This window comes from Dermacentor andersoni, chromosome 6 (genome assembly GCF_023375885.2).
Source record: "Dermacentor andersoni chromosome 6, qqDerAnde1_hic_scaffold, whole genome shotgun sequence".
Classification (NCBI taxonomy): Eukaryota; Metazoa; Arthropoda; class Arachnida; order Ixodida; family Ixodidae; genus Dermacentor; species Dermacentor andersoni.
Genome location: NC_092819.1, coordinates 106113695 through 106140460, shown reverse-complemented (window position 1 = coordinate 106140460; position 26766 = coordinate 106113695). Strand labels below are relative to the sequence as shown.

Below are 26766 nucleotides of genomic sequence, written 5' to 3'. Positions count from 1 at the left end.
TGATTTAGGCGCACGTTAAAAAGACCTAATCTTGTCAAAATTAACCAAAATCTCTTTCCTACGGCTATAACATGGTTACAGTGTAAGTTTTTGGTGTAAAAACCCGCGAATTATGAGCTGCCTTTCAATGCCTTGCAGTCACGGTTCTCTAGCAGTGTTGCGGATGCCACCTCGGTTACCAGTGCGAAAATCCACTAACGCGATGAACAGCTGATCGTTTATCCGACTCTTTAACTACAGCTTGCCTGTGCGGTTCAGCGTCTCTATTAGCTCCGAGACCTTCGAGTGGCGTCCTCTCGCATATGACGTCAGCGGGCGGAGGGGGGAGGGGGGGCTCCGCTGCTGCGTCGCGCGCTGTCAACGCTACGTCGCTTGAACGGCCGTGGACCAAATAATAATATAACGTTCTTACTGCAAATGGGTTTACCGTTACATGCTAAATAACAGGTTATCGATTACAGGACTGCTAACAAAACACCCTCGGTCCCATCGTACGTCGTTGCGGGTACCCCTTTCTTCTAAACAGCTTGGCCCGCGTTGACTGCGACACATGGTAAGACTGCCATTGCACCAGCAGACATGGGGTCAATATTACAGTGCCCATGTTAGTCATGTGTTAACGGCTACCTGTGCGTCAATGGTGAGGACATGTGGTAAACATAAAATGAGAAAAGATCCCGGCCTAATTGGTCGTATCTGATGTCTAGTCAATAAACTTTATCGCTTTGCCCTTTCACTTTCGGTAATCAGTGTTTCGTGTACTCTGTTTTAGTGTGAATAAATATCGACTGGCTCAGGTTTCTGTTAGCTTATGGGGATATACAATTAGTGTATGTTGTACTACTAGTAAAGCAGAGATCTGCCTCAGCTGGTGCGTGCTTAAATGAAATAAATAATAAGAAGGAATAAACACGGTGCACCAAGCTTTATCCGATCCTGTTCTTTTTCTTTATGTTCGGTGTTCACCTCTGGTTTCTTTTTCAAGTAGGGTTACCGGATTCAGACTTGCATCTTTAGTTCCGTCAGCTCTCTGCTTTTCTATTGCACGGGAAGGAATAGGTAAAAAGTTGAATGAAGGCAAGTGGAAACGTAATGAGTTATTTCATTAGCATGACCTTTTTCTATTCCAATTCTGCAATCAGCCCTCAGTGATAGGTCAAAAACTTTTTGGGCCACCCTCACTTCGCCTGTCAGTCACGCGACATCATTCAAACTGCAATAGCTCCCCATCTGATATGACGTGTATACTCTGATGATGCATGATTGGACTGAACAAAAAAATAGTTATTTCTGATTCGACGCCTTTTCGCAATTAGCCCCCGGCTATTGGTCAAAAGTTTTCGGGCTGTACCCACTTCACCTGACGGTCACGCGACGTCAGACCCAATGCCGCCCAATGCTTGCGGCGGCGGCTACGCAAGTTGGACGTCAGAAGATTGGAATAAAAACACATTGGAATAGTTTTATGTTATAGGGCCCCTGTTATACGTACTCGCGGTATCTGCTTCACACTCACTGAAAAAGGTTTCCAGAGTTTTCTCACAGTTAACTCCCGGTAAAGGCGTTCGAAAACAAGGTCAGGGATGACGGCTTCTACATCAGCAAAATTACGGGAGGACATCAGACTGGGCTACAAAATTACAAACAACCTCCGCATTGTCGGCGACTCGATCACAGCGAAGGAACATTTGTTAAAATGTGTGCTCGAGTCATTTGGCTTAACATTTTTTGCTTCAGCGGAACAGTGTCACAGATAACACGTTTTCTTTTCTTTGCAGATAGTTGTGTTACTAACGATAACGTATCTACATCAAACGCAAAGTAAACTGGAGGTATTTCGAAAAAAAATGCATATCGCAACGCTGCCTAACGCGTTAACACTCAGCGTGTTTTATGGAACCAAACTAAAAGAAAAAGAACGGTTACAGAGATCGGAAGTAATCAGTGCGTTAATCAGTTACCCTGCCACGCAACTCTTTGGATGACCTACTAACCCTAACCATTCTACCAGAGTGAATTTTTAAAATTGGTCTCCGTTCGAACGCAACTATGTTTTTATTAGTAGTTGTTATCTTCCACGATGGAAAAGATGCGAAACCATGAGCGTAAATGACCGGACAGGAAAGTGGATACTCGGTAGTAGCAAAGATGCCTTGGCACGTGAGTTAATGGAGGCGTACTATATGAGAAAGAGACGAGGTATTTGTATCAGCGATACATGCCCGCGTGCACTAATGAACATGTATTTATAATGTGTATTTTATAATAACCCCTTAAGGCAGGAATATAAATGGGAAATTTAGTTTCCTAGCATTTATTGCATATTCAGAATCACGAAAACCGTATAGCTAAATAACGAATTAATATTTCGCAGTTATTCAGCGTGCTTTGTCAACTTTACAGGATGTTGACTCCATGCCAATCGCTCTATACAGGAATGTCAGATATTATAACATCAGCTCTTTCATGTCTAGCCTACCTGGGAAAGCGACTATCCAGCCACTTGGAAAATATGATATAAGACATGCTAAACAACAATGAAGGAAGTGAACTCGCTACATGACGACATACCGGCGCCAAGAGCATTCATCTTCCAACACTTTACAGATGTTACGGAAGCTTGCAGCACATGTTCAATCAGAAGTGTTTCAAGATGTACGCGACACGTTTTATTTATCCCATTTTCGTCAGTGTTGACTCACTATCTTGCAATGCACAAGTTTGCACGCAGCGTCTGAAGGGGATACGCATCCACTTTGGCAATTCAAGTTTCATTGTTATTACATCGAGGCTGTACATGGCTGGTTTTCAGCGGATCGATATCTGTAGGCAAAACCGTAGGCCGATCTCGAAGACAGTGCTATACTGGGCCAAGCCGCGGCGGAGGTGAAGCAGGCTTCAAGCACTCCGCCAACGTGCGAAAATAAGTTTAATATATTGAGTCCAAATACAATCCATATCAGATATTAAGCTGATAATAACACATACTACACTTTAACCCATGCCGGCCATGTCTACGTTGGCACAGTCCTCTCTTTGTCGGCGTTCCAAGCGATTCAGTACCTAGTTTCTTTTCTTTCCGCTCTCCCGTGGTGGCGTTCCCGTCGAAATGTCACGCATGTCTAGCTTCCTCCGGCTCCTCAGGACGACGGTCCCATCATCCACTCGAATGTATGTATAAATACAACCAAATGTACAGTTAAATATCCATATAAATATAACCAAGTGTGTGTATACATATAACCAAAGGATAGAGTTTGTGGGGAATCAGTTTGGTGTGGCCTGTGTTGAGTGTGACCGCTTGTGGTTTTCGAGTGACCTCACCGTCATCACTGCACTGCGGGACGTCGACCAACGCACCATCGCCTTGGCTACAGTGAAGCGGCGTGTGCCCTTGAAGTGCGGTGAGGTGCGTGCCAGTCCTACGTGCCGGGATTAGTTCGTAAAAGGTGTAGTGCCGTGTTCTGCAACAATACATGGGTGTGCATGCCCCACGGTGTCTCATCATCTTCCGAGGCTCAACATTGTGGAGGAGCGACTATAATCGCGCCTCGCCTTCCATTTGTGTGCATACGGCGTTACGGTCATTAAGCATACGGCCATTAAGGGGCCCACATACACATCTTCGCTTGTCGAATTGAATTGAATTATGGGGTTTTACGTGCCAAAACCACTTTCTGATTATGAGGCACGCCGTAGTGGAGGGCTCCGGAAATTTCGACCACCTGGGGTTCTTTAACGTGCACCTAAATCTAAGTACACGGGTGTTTTCGCATTTCGCCCCCATCGAAATGCGGCCGCCGTGGCCGGGATTCGATCCCGCGACCTCGTGCTCAGCAGCCTAACACCATAGCCACTGAGCAACCACGGCGGGTCATCTTCGCTTGTCATCCGCCTTCACAGAGTGAAATGGCACTTCATTTTCTCGTCTGTTATTGGCGCGCAATGCGGGAGCCTTCGGGAAAAAGTTAAATAAAGAACTAAAAGAGAAAAATAAATATGAATACCCTCTTTTTCATTCTGTGATTTTCTCACGTGGTGTAGCATCTTTTCCCGTAAATATATACAGGGTGTCCCAGTTAACTTGGACCAAGATTTAAAAAAAAAAAAAGAAAAACCAGGAGCTCTAGAGAAATCGTACCGACTACATAGTAGCGGCAATCATATGTACTTAGAGCCAGTATTTTCTTCATCACGAAGTATTAATTAGTTAATTGCTTTTAATTAGCGATTTTTTATCATTGCTCGAATCGCAAACATAATATTTACAATGTTGTAGAGCACCGTAAACAACCTCCGAATCAAGCATTTATTCCGTGCTGCAGTGGTCCTGGTTGTGTTTTCCAAGAAAAAGAAAAGCCCGCGAAATACGAAAAAGATGCGCACTCGCACGCCGCTACTCAAGCGCCTACAAGCAACCATTGAAAGATATAAGGCTGCATTCTCTTATCACTGCATCGTACAAGGCTCCGCAACGCTTATCAATGCGTCAGCGGCGTGTTCTCTTGATGCCGCGGCCATCACATAGCGTGAAACCCTGTATCGAGCTGCCGCCGCTGGTAAAGCCGTGTATCCGTGGCTATTTGCTTGGGAGCGCTTGACTAGCGGCGCGCGAGCGCGTATCTATTTCGTATTTTGGATGTTTCGCGCGCCTTTGTTTTTTCTTGGAAAAACCAACGAGGCAAAGCTGAGCACCAAACAAATGATTGATTTGGAGGTTACTTGAGGTGCCCTACAACTTTGTAATTGATATAATTGCGATTCAAGCAATAATGAAAAAGTGCGCTAAATAAAAGTAATTTTCAAGTAATACTTTGTGATGAAAAAAATACTGGCCATAAGTGCATACGACTACGGCTACTATGCAGTCGGCACGATTTCTCTGGAGCTGTTGGGTATTCTTAAAATCTCGGTCTAAATTAATTGGGACACCCTGTATATATATATATATATATATATATATAGTCATACTGATAGAAATCAACAAACACTGTCACCAAGGAGACAACAAAGGAGAAATACTTGTGCTTAATAAATGAAATAATGAAACGATAAATAAATGGAAATTAAAGTGGATGAAAAAACAACTTGCCGCAGGTGGGGAAGGATGCGAAGATTGTGGGATCGTTCTCCACCTGCGGCAAGTTGTTTTTTCATCCACTTTCATTTGCATTAATTTATCGTTTCTTTATTTTGCTCATTAAGCACAAGTTTTTCCCCTTTGTCCTCCTTGGTGTCAGTGCTTGTTGGCTTCTTTCAATATGACTAATAAATATCAGGAGCCTGGGTTAACCTCCTTTCTTCTCGCTTATATATATATATATATATATATATATATATATATATATATATATATATATATATATATATATATATATATATATATATGACCCAGCTAGTCAAGCAACAAGTAGTGAACTCTTAAAGTTCATCCAACAAGGTGTGGTTAAGGTTTCAGTGAATCAACGAAATTAAAATTTCCCCGCCACGTCGCCTTCAGAGACGGGCACCCCAACGGCGCAACATACAGCGGAGCTTGCGACCGGACCGGCGCAGGCGACTTCGGCGTGAACGGAGGCGTAGTGTGTACGTGAGTCAGGCACACGGAAGGTCGCAAGCGCGCTGATCGAGGTAACCTGCAGCACCTCGTCGTAAATGCCGATGACCATCATATGAGCTAATAACGTTCTCCGCGCTCCTCTTGACGGCGCCCGTAAACTGACGGCGCTGGTGAACGAAAAGCGTAGCAAGCTTTGTTAATTCAACGATAACATTTGGATTAACTTCAATCGTGGAGGAAGAGATTTCCTTTTTTTTTTTTTTGCTACTTCTACTCATACTCTCTAAACAATTTTGTGAACTAGGAGGGTTAATTTTTAACGCTAGCATTCACTATTTTTCTTTCTTCATCTTTCTTGTTTTTTCTTTCTTTTTTCCTTATGCGGGTGAAGCAATGCTTTCTATTTATTGCTCGGTTTAGAGGGTCACGCTCAGCTCAACAAAAATTTTCTCAGATATCCGTACAGTATTTCCATGCGAACACCAACCTATCTAATGTGATATGATTTTTAGAGTTTTACACGCTCTGTCTACATTTAGGACTACGAGAACAATTTTAGCCTATTCGTGTGTGCGCGTATAACAGTGTTTTATTGTACAGTAGGCAGGAACTTCTATTGATAAATGTGAGTGCATATGGGACCCTTCGTCGGATTAGCTCCCATCGCTTTCATTTTTTTTTTTTTTTTTTGTAGTATCAGTATGTTTCTGTGCCTCTGGTATGTATTTGAGTGTGGGTAAACTGAGGCGTAACCACTCGATTACTTAACTCCGTATTAGGATAGGTAGCTCAAATCTAGCCTACCTTCCCGTTCCTAAACAGTAGTTAAACAAACTACAAAGCACGCAACGCCGTGAATCGTGCCGAGATTGATGTGCGCCCAATACACTATTATTCGAGTGATTGAGAGAGCGAGAGTTTGTTTCTGAGAGAAACAGAAATATATTTTGATTTCTGATTCCGCAAGCATGTCGCGGAATCGGTAGATGTTTACAGAAAAAACAACATCAAGGGCCGGCTTAAGAATTACCCACCATTCTATTTGAAAGCCACTTTAGCACACTAAGCCAATCCTAGAACAGCTTTCTGCTCTCAATGTGACCGTTCGTCTGAACACTTCTGTCTCTGTTCTTTTAGTGTACGTGTAAAATTAGATAATAAATAAAAAAGGCCGTTTACGGATGAACGGTTGAGCCCCCCTATAGTTGAGATTACTAAGGCGGGGGGAGTCTAAGCCAAGTTCACCTTATGGGAAAAACGCTGTAGGGAAAGGGGCAAGCCTATAGGTCTTCAGAGAATCTAAAGGCAATATGTTCTAGACATTCAATAAACTGCCTTTGTATGCTAGGCATAAACAGTATATACAGTTTATAAAGGGATATACAGTTTATAAAGGTACTTAAACCGTTTGCTGTCTCAGTATATTTCAGTATTCGGTATACTCAGAAGTACTGTAATTTAGGATAGTTAGTGGGGGCTTTTTTTTTTTTTGGTCGAATGCCATTACACCAGAAAAAAATATACGATACTGAATGTCTCTAAACAGTGTACTGCTTATATGAACGCCGCGTATACCGTACAAATTTATATCCCGGAACGGCGCGAGACGTTGGCAAAGCAAATGTGCACAGTCGGAAGCCCTCCCACCTTGGGTGTCCTCGTAGAGGTAGGCGACGAAGAGCCAGCCCATGCGTTCCAGCAGGTCGGCGCAGGCGTCCGCCATCACGCGCGGCGACGGGGCCATGTCGAGGGTGAAGGTCCCGTCGGCCGCCTCTTCCTCGGTCTCCAGCTGCGGAACCCGCAGCGCGGCGCACACCGACGCCGCCAGCGAGGAAGCGTGGCCGCCGCCCACGGGACCCACCAGGGCGACGGCACCGCCTTCCAGGAGACCGCACACTGCACGGCGAGCGGAAACGGCAAGGTGGGGGGGACGAAGCAATCGAGACTTCAAATCAAGAAGAAAGACGGCGAAATTTATTAAGTGTGACTGCGGTTGTGGGTGGGGTCTTGCGTTCCCGATTTCGTGCCCACACACCATAGAGACGTTACGGAGATTCGAAGGCACGAGTTTAGAGGCACAGCGGAAAGTTTCACGCGAGTCGCGTGGCTGTACAAAAGCTCGTTGTTCCTGGCTAAAATATTGCCTTTTCTTTCAGTACTCATCTCTACAATTTGCCAAGACATTCAGGCTTCCTACTAAAAATAGTGACGCATAGGCACGCGTCGAGCAGAATCAGTGCGGCAAAAAAGTGACCATCTTATGCACGCCGGAAGTGCGAGCAAAGCACTTGCTGGTCTCCGCTTTACACTTTTCTTTTCGTGCCCACGTCAAGATGGCGTTGGTTCGATTTCATTTTCCGGCCATCGCCCCTACACCGAAGGTTTATTCCCTCTTTTTAATGGCGAATAGCAGTCTCCGGCTCTTTCGTCCGTTTTCGTCGTTGCTGGTCGGACCTGCACCACCGGTTCAACGATGCCGATACAAAGGGCACGTGACCTCGTGCAACCGAGCTGTGGGGCTCGTTCATCGCCAAACGCCAACATAAATATACTATGTTAAAGATCCTCCCATGGAAGGGTAGCTCTCACAAACTTATACATTCCAGATGTGGTATTTGAAACGAAAAGATAAACGTATTGTCAAAGTTCATTAAAAAATTCCGGGCTATTGCAAAAAATATTGCAAACATCCTTTAACCCTCATACACTTGTCGTAACCGAAAAATGGCTTAGACCTAATATTAACGATGACGAAACCATTCCACCTTTCCACAAAGTAATGAGGCGCGACCGCGAAGGACGACGAGGGGGCATGGAAATAATAACAAAAGTGAAGTTCAATGTGTCGCGCTTGAGGGCATTCGAGACCATGAAAGTACTGGTGTAAACTCAACTACAAAAATATTTCTGCTTTGTTCGGCGCGGTTTACTGGCCACCAAAAAGCAGTATGTCATACATGCAAGCGCTGGCCGCTTACCTAGAGCGCATGCTCAAACCAAATCACAAGCTGGCGCTCACTGGCGATTTCAACTTGCCTGGCATAGAATGGAACGCACTCGCTATCTCGGGGCCCGATGACGCTGACAATGCACGCCTACTTCTTGATTCATTTTCTCATGACTTGAAACAAATAGTCACTATTCCGACTCGCACCTCTGTAACTACGCAATCGATTCTTAACCTTGTATTCGTACAAAACTTTTCTGAATATCACTCAGTCAGTACTGACGATGGTATCTCGGACCACAAGATTGTTCAAGTTACTCTAAAAATCAATAGCACAAGAACTCCTCCCTCGGTAACAAATTTTAGCGACTTTAATGCTGCAGATGATGAATCAGTCCTAGACGCACTGCATCTCTCGCCTTCTGATTTTGAGCATGGTGGTGATATTTTTCATCTTTGTAACAAGTTCAACAAATTAGTGTTATTATGCATTGAGAGGTTTGTTCTTTTGCGTAGAAAGACTACAAATGATCGGAACCCATGGATTAAACGAATTATTAAATGTATTATTATTATTATTACTACTACTAATTAAGTTATTAAACGTCGTATTAAACAAAATAGGAAGATTAAAACTACGTCAGCATGAACCGCCCTTAAAGAACAGCTGGTTATTAAATTGACCCTTGCGCGCAGTAAATTTTATAGCCAAACTCTTACAGCTTTCTTGAAGGAGTCTCCTGAGAAATTCTGGCGCTACTTGTCAGGTTCTGAACCGTGTGTGAATCAGCTAAAGATCAATGGTAACATGTGTACAAACCTTAGTTCAATTGTAAATGAATTCAACACTATTTTCCCTCGAGCCTGACAATGACAAGGCCAAATCTTCAATATTTGCGAAGGGAAAAGTCTGATCTACCACCTGTTGCAAACCTAATGCCTGACCTAGCTCTTGCTCATGAAGGAATATTTTTTCTATTTTTTAAATGTTAAAACGAAGAAGTCAAGCGGCGCTGACAGCATACCGAATGCCTTCCTTGTACGATACTCAGAAGTTGTATCACATTACCTTTATGTTCGGTTTAACGCTTCACTAAATTAAAGCTCCTTACCCTCAGATTGGCTAACAGCAAGAGTGGTTCCCGTATTTAAATCAAGAAACAGATTAACAGCTTGTAACTACAGACCATTTTCTCTAATAAACACATGCTGTAAATTCCTTTAAGGTGTAATAGCGCACAATATATCTCCGCACCTCGAATCGAAAGGATTCTTCGTTGAGTATCAGAATGCCTTCCGGAAGACTGTCTCGACAACTATGCAATTAATTTCGGTTATGCATGATTTTGCTTCAGCTTTAGATAATAGTGACCAAATAGATGCAGCTTTTGTTGACATGTCACAAGCTTTTGATCATGTGCCCCACACTTTACTCGTTGACAGATCAAGGGATGCCGGGCTTCCTGAGATTGATAGTGTGGTTGCAGGCTTATCTGAAAATCGGACACAGTTTGTAGAGTATGCAGGTGTCAGGTCTGCTGACCTACCAGTTTTGTCAAGGGTATCACAATGTTCCGCACTAGGTCCTTTGTTATTTTCAATTCATATAAACGGTATTGCTTCTAACATCGATCACTCTGTTACAGTAAAATTATTCGCTGACGACTACGTGATGTACGGTGTTGTTAATAACTCTTCTTGTCAAACACTACTGAACAAGAGCTTCCGTAAACTTGAGGACTGGTGCGAACGAAACGGCATGCAAATCAATTTTGATAAAACAGTTGCTATGACAATAACCGCAAAGAAAAAGCCAATGTCTCATACGTATTACACTGCTAACAAAAATATTCAGTCAGTAACGTCTGTCAAATATCTAGGACTAACTATCGCAAGCAACTTCAAATGGGATAAGCATTTGAAGAACGTTTGCGCAACAGAATTTAGAAAACTTTGCTTTCTGCGCGGAAAATTGAAAGACTCGCCGTCGAGTGTTAAACTCGAGGCATACCGCACTATGGTTCGACTAGTTCTTGAGTACGCTTCCGCAGTGTGGGACCCACACTACGTTAAAGATATTGCGCAAGTACAACGAATTCAGCGCCTCGCTGCCAGATTTATTGTATCTGACTATCGATATTCTTCATCTGTTACCCATATGCTGCAGCGACTGAATCTGGAGCCCCTCCGTGTCTGGCGAAAGATTGCCAGACTAAAAATGCTTTATTTGATCCCGTACACAACACAGGTTATCTAGAATTAATCACACGAATGTTATCCGTGCGTACATTACGAGGAAGATGTTTCAGAAGTCTTCTTTTTTCCGCTCACAATTGAAGAGTGGAATTGTCTGCCAGAGTCTGCTGTTGATCGTACGAGTTTAAATGCCTTCTTTTCGATGGGGGGGGGGGGGGGGGTTCTTTGTCATTGCACTTGATGTAAAAAGAAAAAAGAAAACCTCTCCTGTCTGGGCAGCACTGCTGCCTGTGGTATTTTGAAACTTAAAGAATAAAAAATAAGTTGGGGAAATAGACAATGGATGAGAAGGTGTAGGATTTAGACATGGATTCTTGACATTGCTTGTAAAGCGCGTGCCTCATGATCAGAAAGTGGTTGTGGCACGTAAAACTCCATTGCCTGTAAAGCGTAACAGAGCTGTGAGTCACGACAGCTCTGTTCCTCGAGAAGAGTTAATGCAGAAACCATGGACGACGATCATCAAATAAGTCAATAGCCCTGCCCGCTGGTGTACATGCTGCCACGCTAGAGAACTGGGACATCTGAAAGCTTAATCGCTGTGGTGGAGTTTTCGGGTGTCCGCCTTTTCTCCTGCCTCCATATTCCCCTGTGGCAGCTACACGAGAGGGCTACGGCAACGGTGCAGATATGCCGGGGAACGGCTCTGTTCTTAAACCAGCGCTGCCTAAATGACCTCACTGCTACAAATGTAGGCCCTCGTGTGCGCCGTTCCTTTAATAAAGTAGATAGCTTTCCAGAAGCGTTCGGTTATTCGCTTACATGGACTATCATCGTCGATGGTTTCTGCGCAATATATATATAAAAAAACTCACTGAGTGAAGCAAAATAGGATTGGAAAGGAACGAAAACAATGCAAGCACGTTATGTAAATAGAATTCAACACTATGGGGAGTCACAATGTGAACAATTCACGGCCTGCCCAGCTGCATAACATACCTTACGTTTCAGTGAACACTTTCAAAGATTAAAAAAAATAGGCTTTGACAGATATCACAGCACTAGACCATGAGTGGTCTACTCGAAGAGGTGGAGATTACTTGCCCAAAAAAATTGAATTGCATAATCGACTAATTAACAAGCTTCACTAAGTGTCTAACTAATTGCCTTATGGCGCATGCAATTTACAAATTCTAGCCTGAGAGTTCGCGAGGCGGACCTACTTGGAACGAATTCTCGTGATCGCACCAGTTCCCAGATATTTTTCCCCGAAATTTGGGGAGAAATGCATTGGCGTTCCAGTTACACTTGTGCTTCAATGCACAAAACGACGTTTTGTTAACAAAGTAAGTGGAACGACAGTGCATTTTTACCGCGAGTTTGACGGCGCATATCTCGTAAATGGTTTCATCCACACAATATTTTTCAAGTGGATGTAGCTTGCAGTCTCACACACTAGAATTAGTAAATTTCAACATGTGCCATATAGTAATTGGTTAAAAACTTACTCATTTTTTTATTAGTCGATCATGCAATTGAACTTTTAGTGCAAGTAATGCCCGCCTCTTCAAGTAGATGAGCTGATGGACTGGAATTGTATTCTCTGCGACAGGCAAACTTTAGCATTTTTTTTTAGTGTTTGCTGAAACAACCTTGATATACGTTACGGCACCTTGAAGAGCCGTACGTAACTGCTACCGCAGTCAAAATTCTGAATATTTTAGAAAGTGAGCACAAATTGCAAGCGAGGTATACGAGCTTTAAATTTCAAGGGAGCTCGCGGTAATTCCGGTCTTGCAGTCAGTCTGCGAAGCTTGAGCCGGCGATGTTGCGCCAGAAGTGACGACAGTTCCCTTTCATATTCTCACTAGAAGGAAAGTGGCCAGGAATAGAATAAAAAGACACCATTGCAGATGCATGTCATTACACCTATCTTACACCTACCTGCGCACCGCCACCTCTGCCGCAGTGCACGACGGTAGTTGCAGCACTCCTATGAGCGTATGAAATTCGGAATGCACATAACCTGATTGATTGTTTGCAAAGCTTTTTCATCGGTGCGTCGGGATGAATTTAACTGTTGGGAATAAACTATCGCGTAAAGGAATAAACTGTTGCTGCGCAATAAAGTGCTAAGAAAACAACGTTGAGAAATGCATTGTTAATGGTTGTAAATCTTTTGTAGCTTTATTTGATAACTTGAAAGGCTGATAGCGGCTCCTGGTGAATATTGTAAAAAGTTAACGAAAGGTAACAAGGCATATGGAACATAAGAACTGACGCTGCACGAGTTGGTATTGACTCATACCGTGGTTTGCGCAGTTAACACACGGGCGAGAAGGAACATATGTTCGCATTGCGCCGTTTATGAACGCCTGGAACGCGGCACCAAGGCATGTGTGCCACAGTGGAGGCAATTATGCCGCGAAAGACGCGGTGTAATGCGACATGCCTGCCGCTCTGTATGAGTCGTGTGCGGTGAAGTCCCAGCAGTATCTTTAAGCGAGAAAGGCTGTCACGGAATGCGGCAATGCCGCATAATTTTCAGACATTCAAAACGCGCCAGCGTTCGCTCTCAAGCGCTGCTCACAGCCCGTACAAAAAAAATTATTGAGAAGGCATTGAAATATTGTTGGTCAATGTTGAGTTTTTTATTGAGGAATTATTGAGAGTATGTTGGAGAATTGTTGGGTTGAGTGTTGAGCACTCTTGAATATTGGCCACTGAAATCGAATTGAAACACCATTGGGTACCTCAATGTTGAATAATTGTTAAGTTACCATTGAAAGTCCATTGTGCTTAGACGGCCCGTTGTGTTTGTTTTGTTGAATGGTTGTTGAGTTACCATTGATTCTGCGTTGAACTAACGTTGTGGTAGTTCTGTTGACCTGTTGTTGAATTATTATTGCCACAGCATTGAAAAGCATATTGTTGCACACTTGAGATGCCATTGAGATTTCAGAAGTCGCCATTGAAATATGATTGACGTTTCGTTGGGCGAGTGTATTTCTATTCATATATTGCAATTGCTTCGCTGTTCACACTTGCATGCCCCGGTGCCTGCTCGTAACTTTCCCAAACACAAACAAAATCAAAGGAGAGACTGATCAACTTGAAGTACCTTTATTTACACTAAAGATGCGTGCACGTGAAACATTATTACAGTGCATAAGGCACCATTACATCGAACCTGGAGACATAGGCTAGTACCAACAGCACTCTAGCAGTGTAAATACATATGAAAAAACCTATACATATGAATCAAATCAAAACGATCGTTGTGCTCTTCACTTTCGACTTAAGTTTATAACTAGAAGGCAAAGCGACTCAAAAGCCAGGCCTTAAGCATACCCCTGTAACAACCAACTTTGAACACATGAACACTTGGAGCTGCTTGCATGTGAATACGCAAAAGACATCTGAATATGTTACATTAAAATGTTGCACACACTAACACATCACAGGAAGAGCTACGGCTGACTGTGAGAAGGCAAAACAACCAACTTGAAACAAATGACTTCACGTAAATACATACAACCTTTAGCACACGTCTTTCACCACGATTAAAATTTAATGAAGTACCAAAGTAGACTTGCCTGAGCTTTGTCTTCAAGATATAAAATAATTGGGCAACATGAAAATACATATAAAATAACATCACTCAACTTAGCTATTATTTGACGAGACAATTTAGAAAGTTGTCGGGCATGATGAACACCTGAATCGTGTTTCTGACAAGCCAGGATTGCTTTCTTCAGAAATAAACTTGTAAAGCTTTTGTGTAATGAAAGCAGCTTATCTCCCTGGCAAAAGTCAAGAACAGTACACCATTTGATTATGTTAATGTGGGGTACAGAAGAGTTCCTTAGTGGCATTTCCTCAATTTAGTGAGCTCATTTTCAGGTAATCTTTCTGGACCTGCACAAAGCTAATTAAAGCACTTTTTGGGGCCTTTTTTCCTATACCCAGCAACTAAGTGCTACCTCAGTCAATAAAGAGATAAGGAAAGGCTAATACCTTGAACGATAAGAGAAAAAATAATTATTTAGCACAGAAAATTGGTAGTAACACATGGCTAACACAATTCCAAACAGCCAAATAAATGGTCACCTGCACTTTCAGTATCAAGCACCCCAGAAATAGTCATAAAGTATGAGAAAAGGTTCCAATGACTCGACAGCCAGATTGCTTAGGCAGTGAAAAACGCCAATAAATGCATATACGAAACACCAATTACCTCAATTTCGCAGATAAAATGTTATTAAAATAGCACCAGAATTTTGCTGCATAAAATACATAAAGGTTGCATAAAAATTGGGACAAAGCAGTAACTGAAAGACAGAGGGAGCTACAGCACCCATGTTGAATAATATTACAAGGAAAATGATATATATGCATATTTAAGTTTACAATTTTTGCTCCAACATATAGAAAAAGAACGCATGCACTTAGAGCATAAAAAGGTTCATGTGCCTGGAGAATGCAGCGCAGTACAAAGAAGTGTCATGAGAACAGAAAAGTAGATCTTACTACGAATCAGGCATGTGCCATGTCATGCCTTGAATGGATGAAATTCATAAATCTTACACACAAAGGAAGTTACCATCACTCTTATTGGCTTCCTCAGGGGACTCCTTGAAATTGAACTAGAAAAATGTACTCAGTGTCAAAAACATTGAGAAGATAAGACCCTATAGCGTTCTTCCTGAAATAAACAGCGCAAATAACTTCATGTATGAATTCTATGGACACTTCGCCAATTCGGTGTACATTTATATTTCACAACCACCCAAACAGAGACGAGAAGGGTGAATTAAGGTAGGAACACACATGAACGCTGACTCAAGTAGAAGTTTCTTCGTGAAGACGAAGATTTTAAACACACTGGCCAACTTCACAAAGAAAAAGCCATGGATGCGCAGCATACACAGCCCGGCACAACAAAAAAGGACCTAAATACGTCCTGTAGAATAAACATGTGCGTCAAAAACTAACAAAAACATGAAAACTGAAAGGTTTCTCCTGTAAGTGATATTAACGAGAAGTACTGCAGCAACTCTTTCCCACTAATGGTCACAGAAATCTTGCTTATGAATATTTCTTCGTGATCAATAAATAATGCTTCCATAAGTCCTCTTGTGTTCTGGTCTTTGTTATGAAACAATCGTTCTCTCTGCTCTATACCGCAACACCAGAGGAGTTCCAGAAGCAACATTTATTGATCACAAACGAAACAATTGCATAACCAAGTTATCTGTTGCCCTTAGTGGGAAAAAGTTGTTCTCAAAAGAGTATTTCCCGTTGGGTGGTATCACTTATCGGACAAATCTTTCACTTTTTCAATAGATTTGACCGATAGTTCTCGTTTTTCACGCACGTTTATTCTACATGACATGGCTTCATATTTTTTTCTTGTCGCACGTGGCTGTTTCTGCCGCGCATGCACGGATTTTTACCTTTGCCAAGTTGACCAGTGTGTTTAATACCTTTGTCATCAAAAGCAAACTTTTAGTAGAGCTTGCGCTCGTGTGTGCTCCTACCTATTTCGTCGTCCGCCTCTGTTCGTGCTGCTGTTTACAGTACCCACGTATCACTTGGTTAGGCTGGTAAACATTCTCACAAACAAAAGTAAATGCCTCCCCTCAAAAGGTAGCCCATTCTTTACTACTAAACGCCAGAGCAAATCGAAAGTAAGCCTTCACAGCGTCCATGCGGCAGCTAGTACACCACAGAGCAACACAAAAGATAGTTGAAAATCCCACTTGATGGAGAGTGGCAACAGAGATGCAAGCTTGCTAGTGAATCAGCCACATATCAACGAGTGTCTCTTGCACGACGCCAAGGTGCTTTTGGCGTAGAACACTTTAGCATCTGGGAATTTACTGCATACGTAACCTGTGAGAAGGGAATGTGGACAGAAAATGATATTGCGCGGATTAAGAATCTGCCACACACTGCACATAACTACGCAGGAAATAGAACTACACACTATACTGGCAAGTAAAAATTTGCGACTCTTTACGAGTGCCGTCGAAAAAAGGAAGGAATGGGTTGCTACGGTAAATGTTAGCTAAAACACGCACAGCGATGTTTCACGGTGGGGAAAATATTCCCGGCTCTCTCGCAGAACCAAAGACCACGCAACAGTGCATAGCCCATACCAAACAGATATCGAATCTTTGGGCAGAAGTCCAGTAGAAGGAATGACCTAAACATACGCCGAGAGCGATGCGAGCGTGAGCGTGCCTGTACTTCTTTGTAGCTAGCCGCTCCGGCGTGGCTCCGATCATCCCGCGCGATTTGTGTGCAGAACGTCGCGTACACGCCCTTGCGCGTTTTGTGCGGTAGCGTCCGCGCAGTGAGCTAGCTTTATGCACGCGTCATTCTTCACCGCGCAAACGGTGCTTGAGTGCGACGCTTAGCTCGAGGCGACAACGCGCCGATTGGCGCTCCTTTCGCTTCTGGAAACAACGCACATTCGGATCGGTCCAACTCAAAGAGGCAGCAGAGAACGGTGGCATGTTTCGGTTATCGCTTATTAAAATTGTACAGTACGCCTTCAACGGCAACCCGCCGCGCTAGATAAAGACGCTTACTGCGGTAGTTTTGGCGGTGATAGACGATAAGGTGAGCCCGTCGGCGGCTGTGTTCTTTGACCACGTCACCACACCTCCGTTCATTTGCGCTGTGTATCCGTGTACAGTCACCGCGCGGAAGCTGTGACTAATCGGTTGGCCGTTCTCCGCAAATCCCAGAGAGGCGAAATATATTTCGCGGTGCGCCGCATCATTAGCCGCAACCTAAATCGAGGCGCGCTAACCGCTACGGCACAAAAGGTGATCACACTAACCGTATGGTATACGATGAGCCACAACGGAAAAAAAAATAATTGATGTTCCACGTGCCAAACCAACGATCTGATTATGAGGCACGTCGTAGTTGGGGACTCCGTATTAATTTTGACTTCCTGGAAATTTTTACGTGCATACAATGCACAATGCACGAGCGTTTTTGCATTCCGCTCCTTTGGAACGCGGCCGCTGCAGGGATCGTATCCACGACCTCGAGCCCCAAATTGCCACGGAGGCCGCCATAGTTACGAAATGCGTAAGCGTGAAGTGCAACACTGCCTTCCGGTACGAGTGTGGTACAAGCGTAGCACAGCTGCACACCTGCTGCACGATTATTTGTCGCGGTTCTCCGAAACTCGTAGTGCCTGCCTAAATACCTTGAAAGGCAGCGCGCCTCTCACGTAACGGAACGCGATAACAAGCGCTTAGACGGCATACGTGAGCCCCCATGAAAGATGACGTGGCCACTAGAAAATTATCACTGCGCAGAGAAGCCGATCCTTATGTTCCAATTGTGTTCTCTCATACAAATGAAGGAAACGTTATTAGACAGGAACAAATGAAGCAATGCAATTTTACGCACATGGGGCGCCGCTGCCTCTTCGCCTACCATTGTTTCAAACGAAGTGACGGCGGCAGCGAGAGTTAGTATCGCGCGCATTTGCTCCGGGGCATGCGGTTTGCTTCAAGAAAACATGTCACGCTCGTCAATGTCAAAATAGAAAAGAAGGCTACGTGCCCAAGAAAACGAGATTACTTACCTATCTTCAGAAGTGCGGCTGCGACTGTTTCGGGGTGCCTCCTCTCCAAGAGGCATCATGGCCTCTGCCGCGCAACTCATCAAAACCGTCAGGCTCGCACATCAGTAGAAGACTAGTTGTTGGGTGAGCCAACCACTTCACCGGATAAACGTCCCACTTAGCGTCGTTAAAGCATTTCACTAAAATGTGCGTCATGATGTCCGAAAAGAAAATACTTTCATCAAGAAGCACGAGGCGTGAACCACCGCACAACTGCAACCGAATAACTGAGTCCGAGAGCCGTTCACAGCTTCACATGGCTTCACTATCGTATTCAGTTATAAAAACCTTTCAAACACAATATAACGGCACTTAAGAACGACTAATTGATTAGCAATAATTTTTCATCAACTAACCTTCATAAATTTTTAAGAACTACCTAATTTATAGCGTAAACAATAAATACTACGACCAAAATATGCGACTACGAAACTAGCGGTAACCATGTGTACTGTTGCAAAAGTGTGCGCAAAACGAAGCTCGGTTGCGCCCGTTTGCGCGCACACATACACACTTGAACCTACCTTAACGTTGCTCGCGTCACCTAGAAATAAACATTACTACTAGTTTTGCTATTTATACAAAAATAAAACTTCTAAAATAGTTTGCGGCATCTTTGCAGATGACGAGGTGACAAGTAAGGTACAATAAAAGTCCGTTACCTGTATTTCTTTCATTTCCCTGTGGTGTTCTTAACTGAACATACGAGACCTGCAGGCTTGGAACATGAGAAGACGACAGTTCGGCATGGTTCGGCGAGGCTCAAATAAATCGCGTGCTTCTTGCAAGGCGAGTAACGGGAGCAGCCGCAGATACAGCGATTAGCTGTGATACTGTTACGGCTGTTGCTGAATCTTAAGCTATTTGAAGTCAATGGTTATAGCGGCTGCGCGCTGCGATCTCAAAGCGCGTTCATTCTTTGATCTCTAGAACCACGGACATTGGACAAAAAACTATATTTGCTTTACGGACAGAGGGTACGTCGCAGGAAATTCGAAGACATCACCGTGTATGTTTGTAGCGTGTGCGCGCTTGCATCCTACAGTTCCCACAGTGCGTCCGATGCTCGAAGGTAGCGTCGTCGCCTGTCGGCACCTGTCTTATCGCCGGCCGCGCTGCCGCCGTGTCTACTTTTGGGGAACTCCACATGCGCGTAGTCACCGTGTTTGCAAGTGAATTTCGCATTCTTCTGCTCCCCGAAACGTGCTCATTTCGGATCGTACCAATGGTTATGTCATCTAGTGTATGTTAAAACGACGATGGCACTTGTACACCGGCGAAGAAATAAATCGTTATTAACTTGGGCGGTCATGAATCTAGTCTAACGTTGCAGTTTTTACGTAGCGAAAATGGCTACGAAAGTGGGGCGGTCCCGGAGATAGGCGCTTCAAAGCGACAGCACCAGGAAGTGGCACGCGGCGCACACGCCAAGCATTTCAGAGCTTACTAGCTTTCGAATGAGAGGATTATGCGCGCGCTCGTGGCTTATTGGTTAGAGTACCGGGCTCGACGGCCGACGTTCGATTCCACCCCATCGGTCACACATAATTTTCTATTAATGAAAGCGAGGAGAAAGAAGAACCTACCTGCCGCAAAGTGACAGGAATTAGGTTGGAACGCATCGCAAAACATGTTTGACATGTCTTCATATGCGATTTCTAATTATTGTATACTGGACTCAACTGCTACACAACAAAAGAACAACTAGAAAAATCAACACAAATTACCCAATAAATTGTTTATTGAGAACACTCAACGGTAATATTGTTGTGCAAGGATTGAGTGAACTCAATTGCTCTTGAAAATTTGTTGAAGTCCGTTGTTTCAACAATTCCCCAACAATATATCAATGGTTAATCAACACTCATTTTTGTACGGGAGGGTCGGCTCCGCTGCATGGTAAACAGGAAAGAACACGTGTTACTCGGTCCCCTCCCTGTCTGCACTAATTTGCTGCTCCATAGGGCTAACCACATATCCGTTCGTGTAGACAACGTAGTCAAATGGTGTTGATGGCAAGATAATACAGTTTTCCTGAACTCGTGGCGTTGTTGATAAGTAGCGCTTTGACTGCGAGTAAATATTAGCTTGCACGTGTGGCGGCACAAAGAAATCGCCACCTTTGTGACGCACGAAATGAGGAAATACTTCCCACTTGTTTTTATAACTGAAACAATTATTTCGCTTTTGGGTTTCTGCGTTTTTTCCAAAAGTAGAGAAGAAAGCATAACTAATGTTTCACTTGGTGGGAGCCACGCATGTAAATCTGACATTCCAATACATGCATCGCACATTCAGCTGGTCATTTTCGGCGCCGACTCTAGCGACGGCCGCGTGTGGCTCCGCGTTCTCGCCGATTCCTAATGGACGCAGGCTGCGTTGATGGCTGTCATTTGATTTAGTACATTTGATAACTACTAAGTCGCTGCAAGCCGGTCTTCGCAGCCACTGCCGCCACACAAGAACCATGGTGGGACTCTCCTTAATCACAATTTCACGGTAAAACGCTTCTGCGTGGAAAATATTGCGAGTTCCGTGCGCCAATTTAGTCATCATCATCTGCGTGTACTCTAATTATCCGAAATCTTTTCCTTGCCGGAAAGGCCTGCTTGCCTGGTCGACGGAAACGTTTCTCTCAAGTGTTGGCATGGACTGGGTGGAGCCTTTCAGAATGGACGAAACCATGAAGTTTCCTACTGAAATTACTAGAGGAAGCTCTGTCGTTCTATAATACGCGTAGTGCGCGCCGATGGACGCGCCACTGGTGGCGGCGCTGCGAAATGCGCTCGGAAAAGGAAGCACCCTCATGCCGTAGTTTTCTGCGTCATTGAGCGTGCTTCACTGTTTGATTTCAATTTTCAGAACAAAATGAGCAAACACCCTTCGCATGTGTGTGATGACCGAAGCTTCAAGGCATGTCGAAGGATTGTTGCACGGTGGGGTGCTCAAATACCGGCCAAAAAGAATAATTGGCTGCGGCTTAGCTATGCTAGCCCTGGATATGCAAAGCGAAAGCTTGGGTTAGCCTGGTTAAGTATTGGTTTCACTTTGTTAACCTTTGATTTAGCTTTAACTATTATACTTAGGTATACAATCATCGTTAAGCCAGGTATCATGGCTGTGCCTAGGTCGGTGGCTAGACATGACTGTGATTAGGCTTGGGTAGACACGCATCGTTCGACGGCGCAACGCCTGCTGTGCCACAGGAAAAGCGCAAGTGCTAGACGTGCAAAGAGATGCCGCGGACATGCACAGCATCGAGGCACAAACGGACACGGCGCGAACGTGTCCGCTTTCTTTTGTCGTGTCGGTTTTTTTTTTTCCACTCGATCATGTTTACACAGGAGTAAGCGACGAAGCTGGTCACGGCGTGCCCATCTTTTGTTCGGTTCGTCCGCAGTGCAACATGCGCTTTACATGCATTTCGCTGAAGTTCTGAATGCAGCTTTCCGTTTCTACTGTTTGCCACTTCTTTACATTGTTCCTCTAGCTAGGCAGCGCGACTGCACGAGTGCATCATTTTGTATGTTAAAGCTAGTGAAGCTTGCAAGAACTGAGATTGTTGGTTTTAGGCGGCCTGGTAAATCGTCGCACCAGCTGTTACGCACTTCCTTTTTTTTTACATCTATTATATGCGTGGCTTCGTGCAAGTTGAACTGTTGCTCGTAGTTTCATGCAGAACGGTTGTTAATTATTTTTAAGCGCGAGGTTTGCAACTCGCCTCGTTTCTAACGGACCTAAATCACGCTGTGTCTTATCGGAATGATAACAGGCAAGTGCTTCTTTAACAGCTTTATTCTTTTCGCCCAAGGACATCTTCGATATAGTGGTTCCTTGGGAAATGTGTCATGAATTAGTTCAGGGCGAGAATTGCTAATAGTTGCTGCATATGGTACTTCTGTTCCATTTTCGCTAGAAAGTTCACGTCGCGTTTGGGAAGTTCTTGCACTTGGATGCTGTCTGAGTAGACTTACCACGCAGGAGTTATTTGTTCGTTTCACAATGTACTCCCTTTTCGCATATGCATTTGGTACTCAACTGAATTCTTTCTTATCTTTCGCGGCGTAGGAGAGCAATGCTTACGCCGCTGAGGGCTAAACCCGGCCTCGCCGCCAGCGCCCATATACATTGACTGGCGCTGCACTGCGTTTAAATATTGTATTTGACCTCTCTTCCCTAACATTCGAGAAAAACATATTTACAGAAAAGTTTGCCAGAATTTAGCTCTGTACGTCTCCAAGCAGGTCCCTAAGGCAATTTAAACTTGCGAAAACTGCAGCGGGAACGGCATTTCGTCGGCATATGCAGTGGAAATGCATCGGCAGTACAGCGCTAATCGCAGTTTTATTCACTCGTACATTCCGTGACTTCGATGACTAGCATACGCATTTCCATCAACAGATACGCAATTACTCTTCTTGGGGCGACTTTGACGGCACTTATATGGCGATGTCACATGTAATTTGTCGGCAAAATGATCACTGTGACATGCGCAGACATCGCACCATGCGGATTTATTTGAGACATAAGTCTGCACTAACGATGTGTGCCTATTACTGAGGTACAGTAGCAGTAATATGGCTAGGGTAGAGTGAGTGAGTGAGTGGAGTGAGTGAGTGAGTGAGTGAGTGAGTGAGTGAGTGAGTGAGTGAGTGAGTGAGTGAGTGAGTGAGTGAGTGAGTGAGTGAGTGAGTGAGTGAGTGAGTGAGTGAGTGAGTGAGTGAGTGAGTGAGTGAGTGAGTGAGTGAAACAACTTTATTTGGTCCACAATAGACGCGAGTAAACTCAACGTCCCTGGCTAGGCCCACTCGGGGACCTTCAGGTGAAACCTGACGGCCCTCTCACGGGCTCTCAGGACTGCAGGATTCGAGAGGTCTGGTCCTGAGCCTTAATAAACATAATCATTTCCTCTTGGGTGAAAGGGGGACTGGAAGAGGCGCAGCCCCACAGGACATGCTCGAAGTCCGCATAACCACCACACAGGGGGCAGTCCGGGCTTGGGAACCTTTCGGGGTACATTGTGTGCAGTGCCGCAGGGCTCGGGTAAGTGCTTGTTTGTAGAAGTCTGTGAGTGACTGCCTGGGCCCTGCACAGCGAGGAGTACGGCAAAGGCAGGAGCCTTGTTGAGAGATAATTATGCTTGCAGATCTCGTTGTACAAGCAGAGAGGCTCGGGTCGCCCAGGAGAGGACGCGTTACCTGGCGCACGGTCAGTCAAACATCGTGCAGCCTAATGCGCTTCATCGTTGGGGTTGAGAGAGGCACCCCCAATGGTTCCAAGGTACGCAGGTAACCAGGCAAATGAGTGATGTTTGAGGCCTTTAGCATTTTGGATGAGCCTGGGAGGCCACCATTTCCATCTGAAAGGCTCTAAAAGCGGCCTTGGAGTTTCAATAAATCGTGTCGTGTACACTGTCCGTCAATGCAACAGCAATTGCAACCTGCTCGGCAACGCTGGAACTAGAAGTGCGGATGGTAGCGCAGCTGAGGACTTTAGAATCACAGTCAATGACCACTGAGAAGAAGGCTTCTTCTTGAGCGTACGAAGCATGTTCAATCCTTGTCCAAGCGGGCACTGGTGAGCAGAGCTTTACCCCTGGCTCGTCTTCGTCCTTCTTCGTAGGTCGGATGCATGTTGCGTGGCATCCGGTGTATGGGATTCTTGGATCTTACGCCGTTGAGCAGCTTCACAGCGTCGGGACCGACGGGTTACGTCCCAGCATGCCAAGTATGGCTCGGCCCGCTGGGGTACCGGAGAGTCTGACAAACGGAGAAACTCTTGGGCTTCAACAATTTCTTCGAATGTGTTGTGGATTCCCAGCTTGAGGAGGTCTTCTGTGTGCGTTCGGCTAGGAAGGACAAGGGCAAGCTTGAAGACTTTTCCAATTAGGGCATTGATCTCGCTGCGCTCCGACACGAGCCAGTTGTGCATAGCCGCCGAATATGTGAGGTGACATAGCATGAATGCGTAGATAATCCGGATCAGGTTGTCTTCCCTGATTCCGCGGTACCTGTTGGCGATTCTTCGGATCAGACCGAGGGCGCTTTCGATATTGGAACAAATGCGTTTGAGGGCGGCTCCATTGGCCCCGTTAGACTTGATAAACATTCCTAGGACCCTGATAGTATCCAACCGCGGAACTGGGGAGTCGTTACCGGTGAATAACGTAATGTGGCTCCCCGTTGCTGGCTTCCAGGAGCGGTGAGAACCGCCTCCGGGCGTCTTCTTCTAGAGTAAGAGCTAGGATTTGGTGGGCGAGCGCCTTCGCCCGGTGGGGATAAGATACCGCTCCGTCACATCGATGACCTCTAGCAAAGTACCCTCGACCTGACCCTCACATCCGCTGGGACACCAGATGGTGATGTCGTCCGCATAGATCGTGTGGTTAATGTTCGGGATCTTGTTCAAGGCCCTCAACAGGTTGATCATGGAGATGTTGAACAGCTTCGGGGAGGTCACCGCCCCTTGAGGTGTTCCCTTTGGCCCAAGCTGAATTTCGAGGGTCAAAAACTTTAATGTTGAGTCTAGTGAACCTCGAGGAAAGGAATGAACCCACGAAATTGTACGCCCGCTTGCCGACGTGAAACTCTATCCGGCTCTTGAGAATAAAGGCATGCGATATGTTGTCAAAAGCCTTTTCCAAATCCAAGCGGAGACATCGCATTACTCAATAAAACTGAGCAGCTAGTTGACATCAGCTCCAGTTGGTGTAACTGGAGTTCATTGCGCTTGTCTGGGGTACGCACCTGGCACGTATGTGGAACGGGTTGTCCCAAACACCATAACATCGTCTGCTCCCATAGAGGCCACCGTCTTTTCTGCAGCTGTCACCGCAGAAGGAGCAGCCTGCCACTCGAACAAAGGAGAAACTGTAGCCGTGAACTTCAGCCATCCTTGCTCCGAAGTTGTTTTCTGCTGCTCCTCTCGAGCGTACGTTTGGAATCGCCCGCTAGGTGGCTATCAGTAGCGTCATTATAGGCGGTACACTACGCGTATATCGCCATGCGATCGTTCTGCTAGCATTCGAATGATGGATAGTCCATGGATTCGACTGATCTTCGTGCTTGTGGCTTCAAACGCTTTTGTGGCTTTATTTACTGCGCATTATCGGCATTTATCGGCCTAAATTTGGAAGAGATTTATGAGTTCTAAACACAGAACGCGATGAGGCTCTGTGCACATATATAACCATTGCGAATCGTTGCATTTATAACGCACTATTTTGTTGGAAATGAACAATTTGCGAATTCACAACGCCATCTGAAGCCACAAGGACGATTTTTAGGCGAATTCATGCACTCACGCTCGTTTCCATGCTGGCCGAACCACCTTGCTCACATCTCTTGTATGAACTAGGGCCAGAGTTCCTGCTAATCACTTTGATGCAAAATTTTGTTAAATAAACCAACGTTAAGAAAAAGAAGACAGCAGGCATGAATAGAATGTGTGGGGTGTGATAAGAAGCAGATGGGCCTCGCGATTAGCAAAATTCTAATTGCAGAGTAGCAAGGACAAGAAAACTGCTACGCGCACCTTATCTACTTTACGTTCACTGAAGTCTCTAACACTTCTTCAGTTTCAGTGCTAGTTTAGATAAAAGTCTCGCTGCAGATACGGACAGGAACTTGGCACGAGACCATGGGAAAACGTCCCTGGTTTAAAGAGCAAGAAATTTCGGATCAGCAGCAGATGATAACGTGTACAGCCAATTGCGTAATATTATTTCACAAACAGCGAATTGTGAGTGGGCTGATAGTACTCAAGAAACCATTTTTTTTCTGTGGCTTACAAGCTATTGTACCAAACAGTGCAAGGGAGAATACCATCGACATTTAGTTAGAATATTTTGCAAATTATTTCGGCGCGTGTAACGCTGCCTTGCACAAAATAAAATAAACTTCCGTTATTGAAACTGGACGCAGATTTGCTATTACGAAAGAAGATAGAGAAAAAATTGGAGGACGCTTAAGCTTCGCCTTCAAGAGTGAAACGCGACAGCGTTCCCGTCGACCCGCCAAGGGGTGTAAGACAATGCGCTACGGCGCAGCGATCACTTACGAGGCGCCCCGCATTGGACTTTGCACCCACCAATCACACGGTCAGCGTCGAGCAACAAAGCGTTCGGCGCGGCAACGAAACGTGCGCCTAAGCAAGCGGAACGAACCAAAGAACTCGGTGTCTCGAGGGGGGGGGGAAACTATCTACGCCAGCCAAACGTCGTGATCGGCACGGGCAGAGAGTTATATAGATAGTGATCTAAAGAAAGGATGGACGCTTGATTCTGCAACACGTGAGGGAGCACGGCGAAGCGTCGTCAGGGGAGAGGGAGTCGGGGCCGCGACGCGCCTTGCACCGGTCCCCGCACAGCCCCAATGCGCGCATGGAGCGCCCACTGTCGGGGCAGCGCCGTAC

At 45.0% G+C, this 26766-nt stretch overlaps 1 protein-coding gene, 1 long non-coding RNA gene and 1 other non-coding gene across 3 annotated transcripts in view; all 3 read right to left on the bottom strand.

Moving 5' to 3' along the window:
• LOC126522330 (glutamate receptor ionotropic, kainate 2-like) overlaps positions 1 to 26766 on the bottom strand; it is an 84443-nt gene that overhangs the window by 34866 nt on the left and 22811 nt on the right. The window contains exon 3 of the mRNA XM_050171060.2: positions 7208 to 7456. Within this exon, the coding sequence (XP_050027017.1) occupies positions 7208 to 7456 (249 nt within the window). The remainder of the gene's footprint in view (positions 1 to 7207; positions 7457 to 26766) is intronic.
• Positions 2833 to 3021, bottom strand: LOC126523125 (U2 spliceosomal RNA). The gene has a single exon (XR_007597599.1). It is a non-coding gene; the product is annotated as a U2 spliceosomal RNA (small nuclear RNA).
• Positions 13805 to 18610, bottom strand: LOC140218998 (uncharacterized). Its single transcript, XR_011895251.1, has 2 exons — positions 18316 to 18610; positions 13805 to 16598 (listed from the first exon to the last, which is right to left on the bottom strand). It is a non-coding gene; the product is annotated as an uncharacterized lncRNA (long non-coding RNA).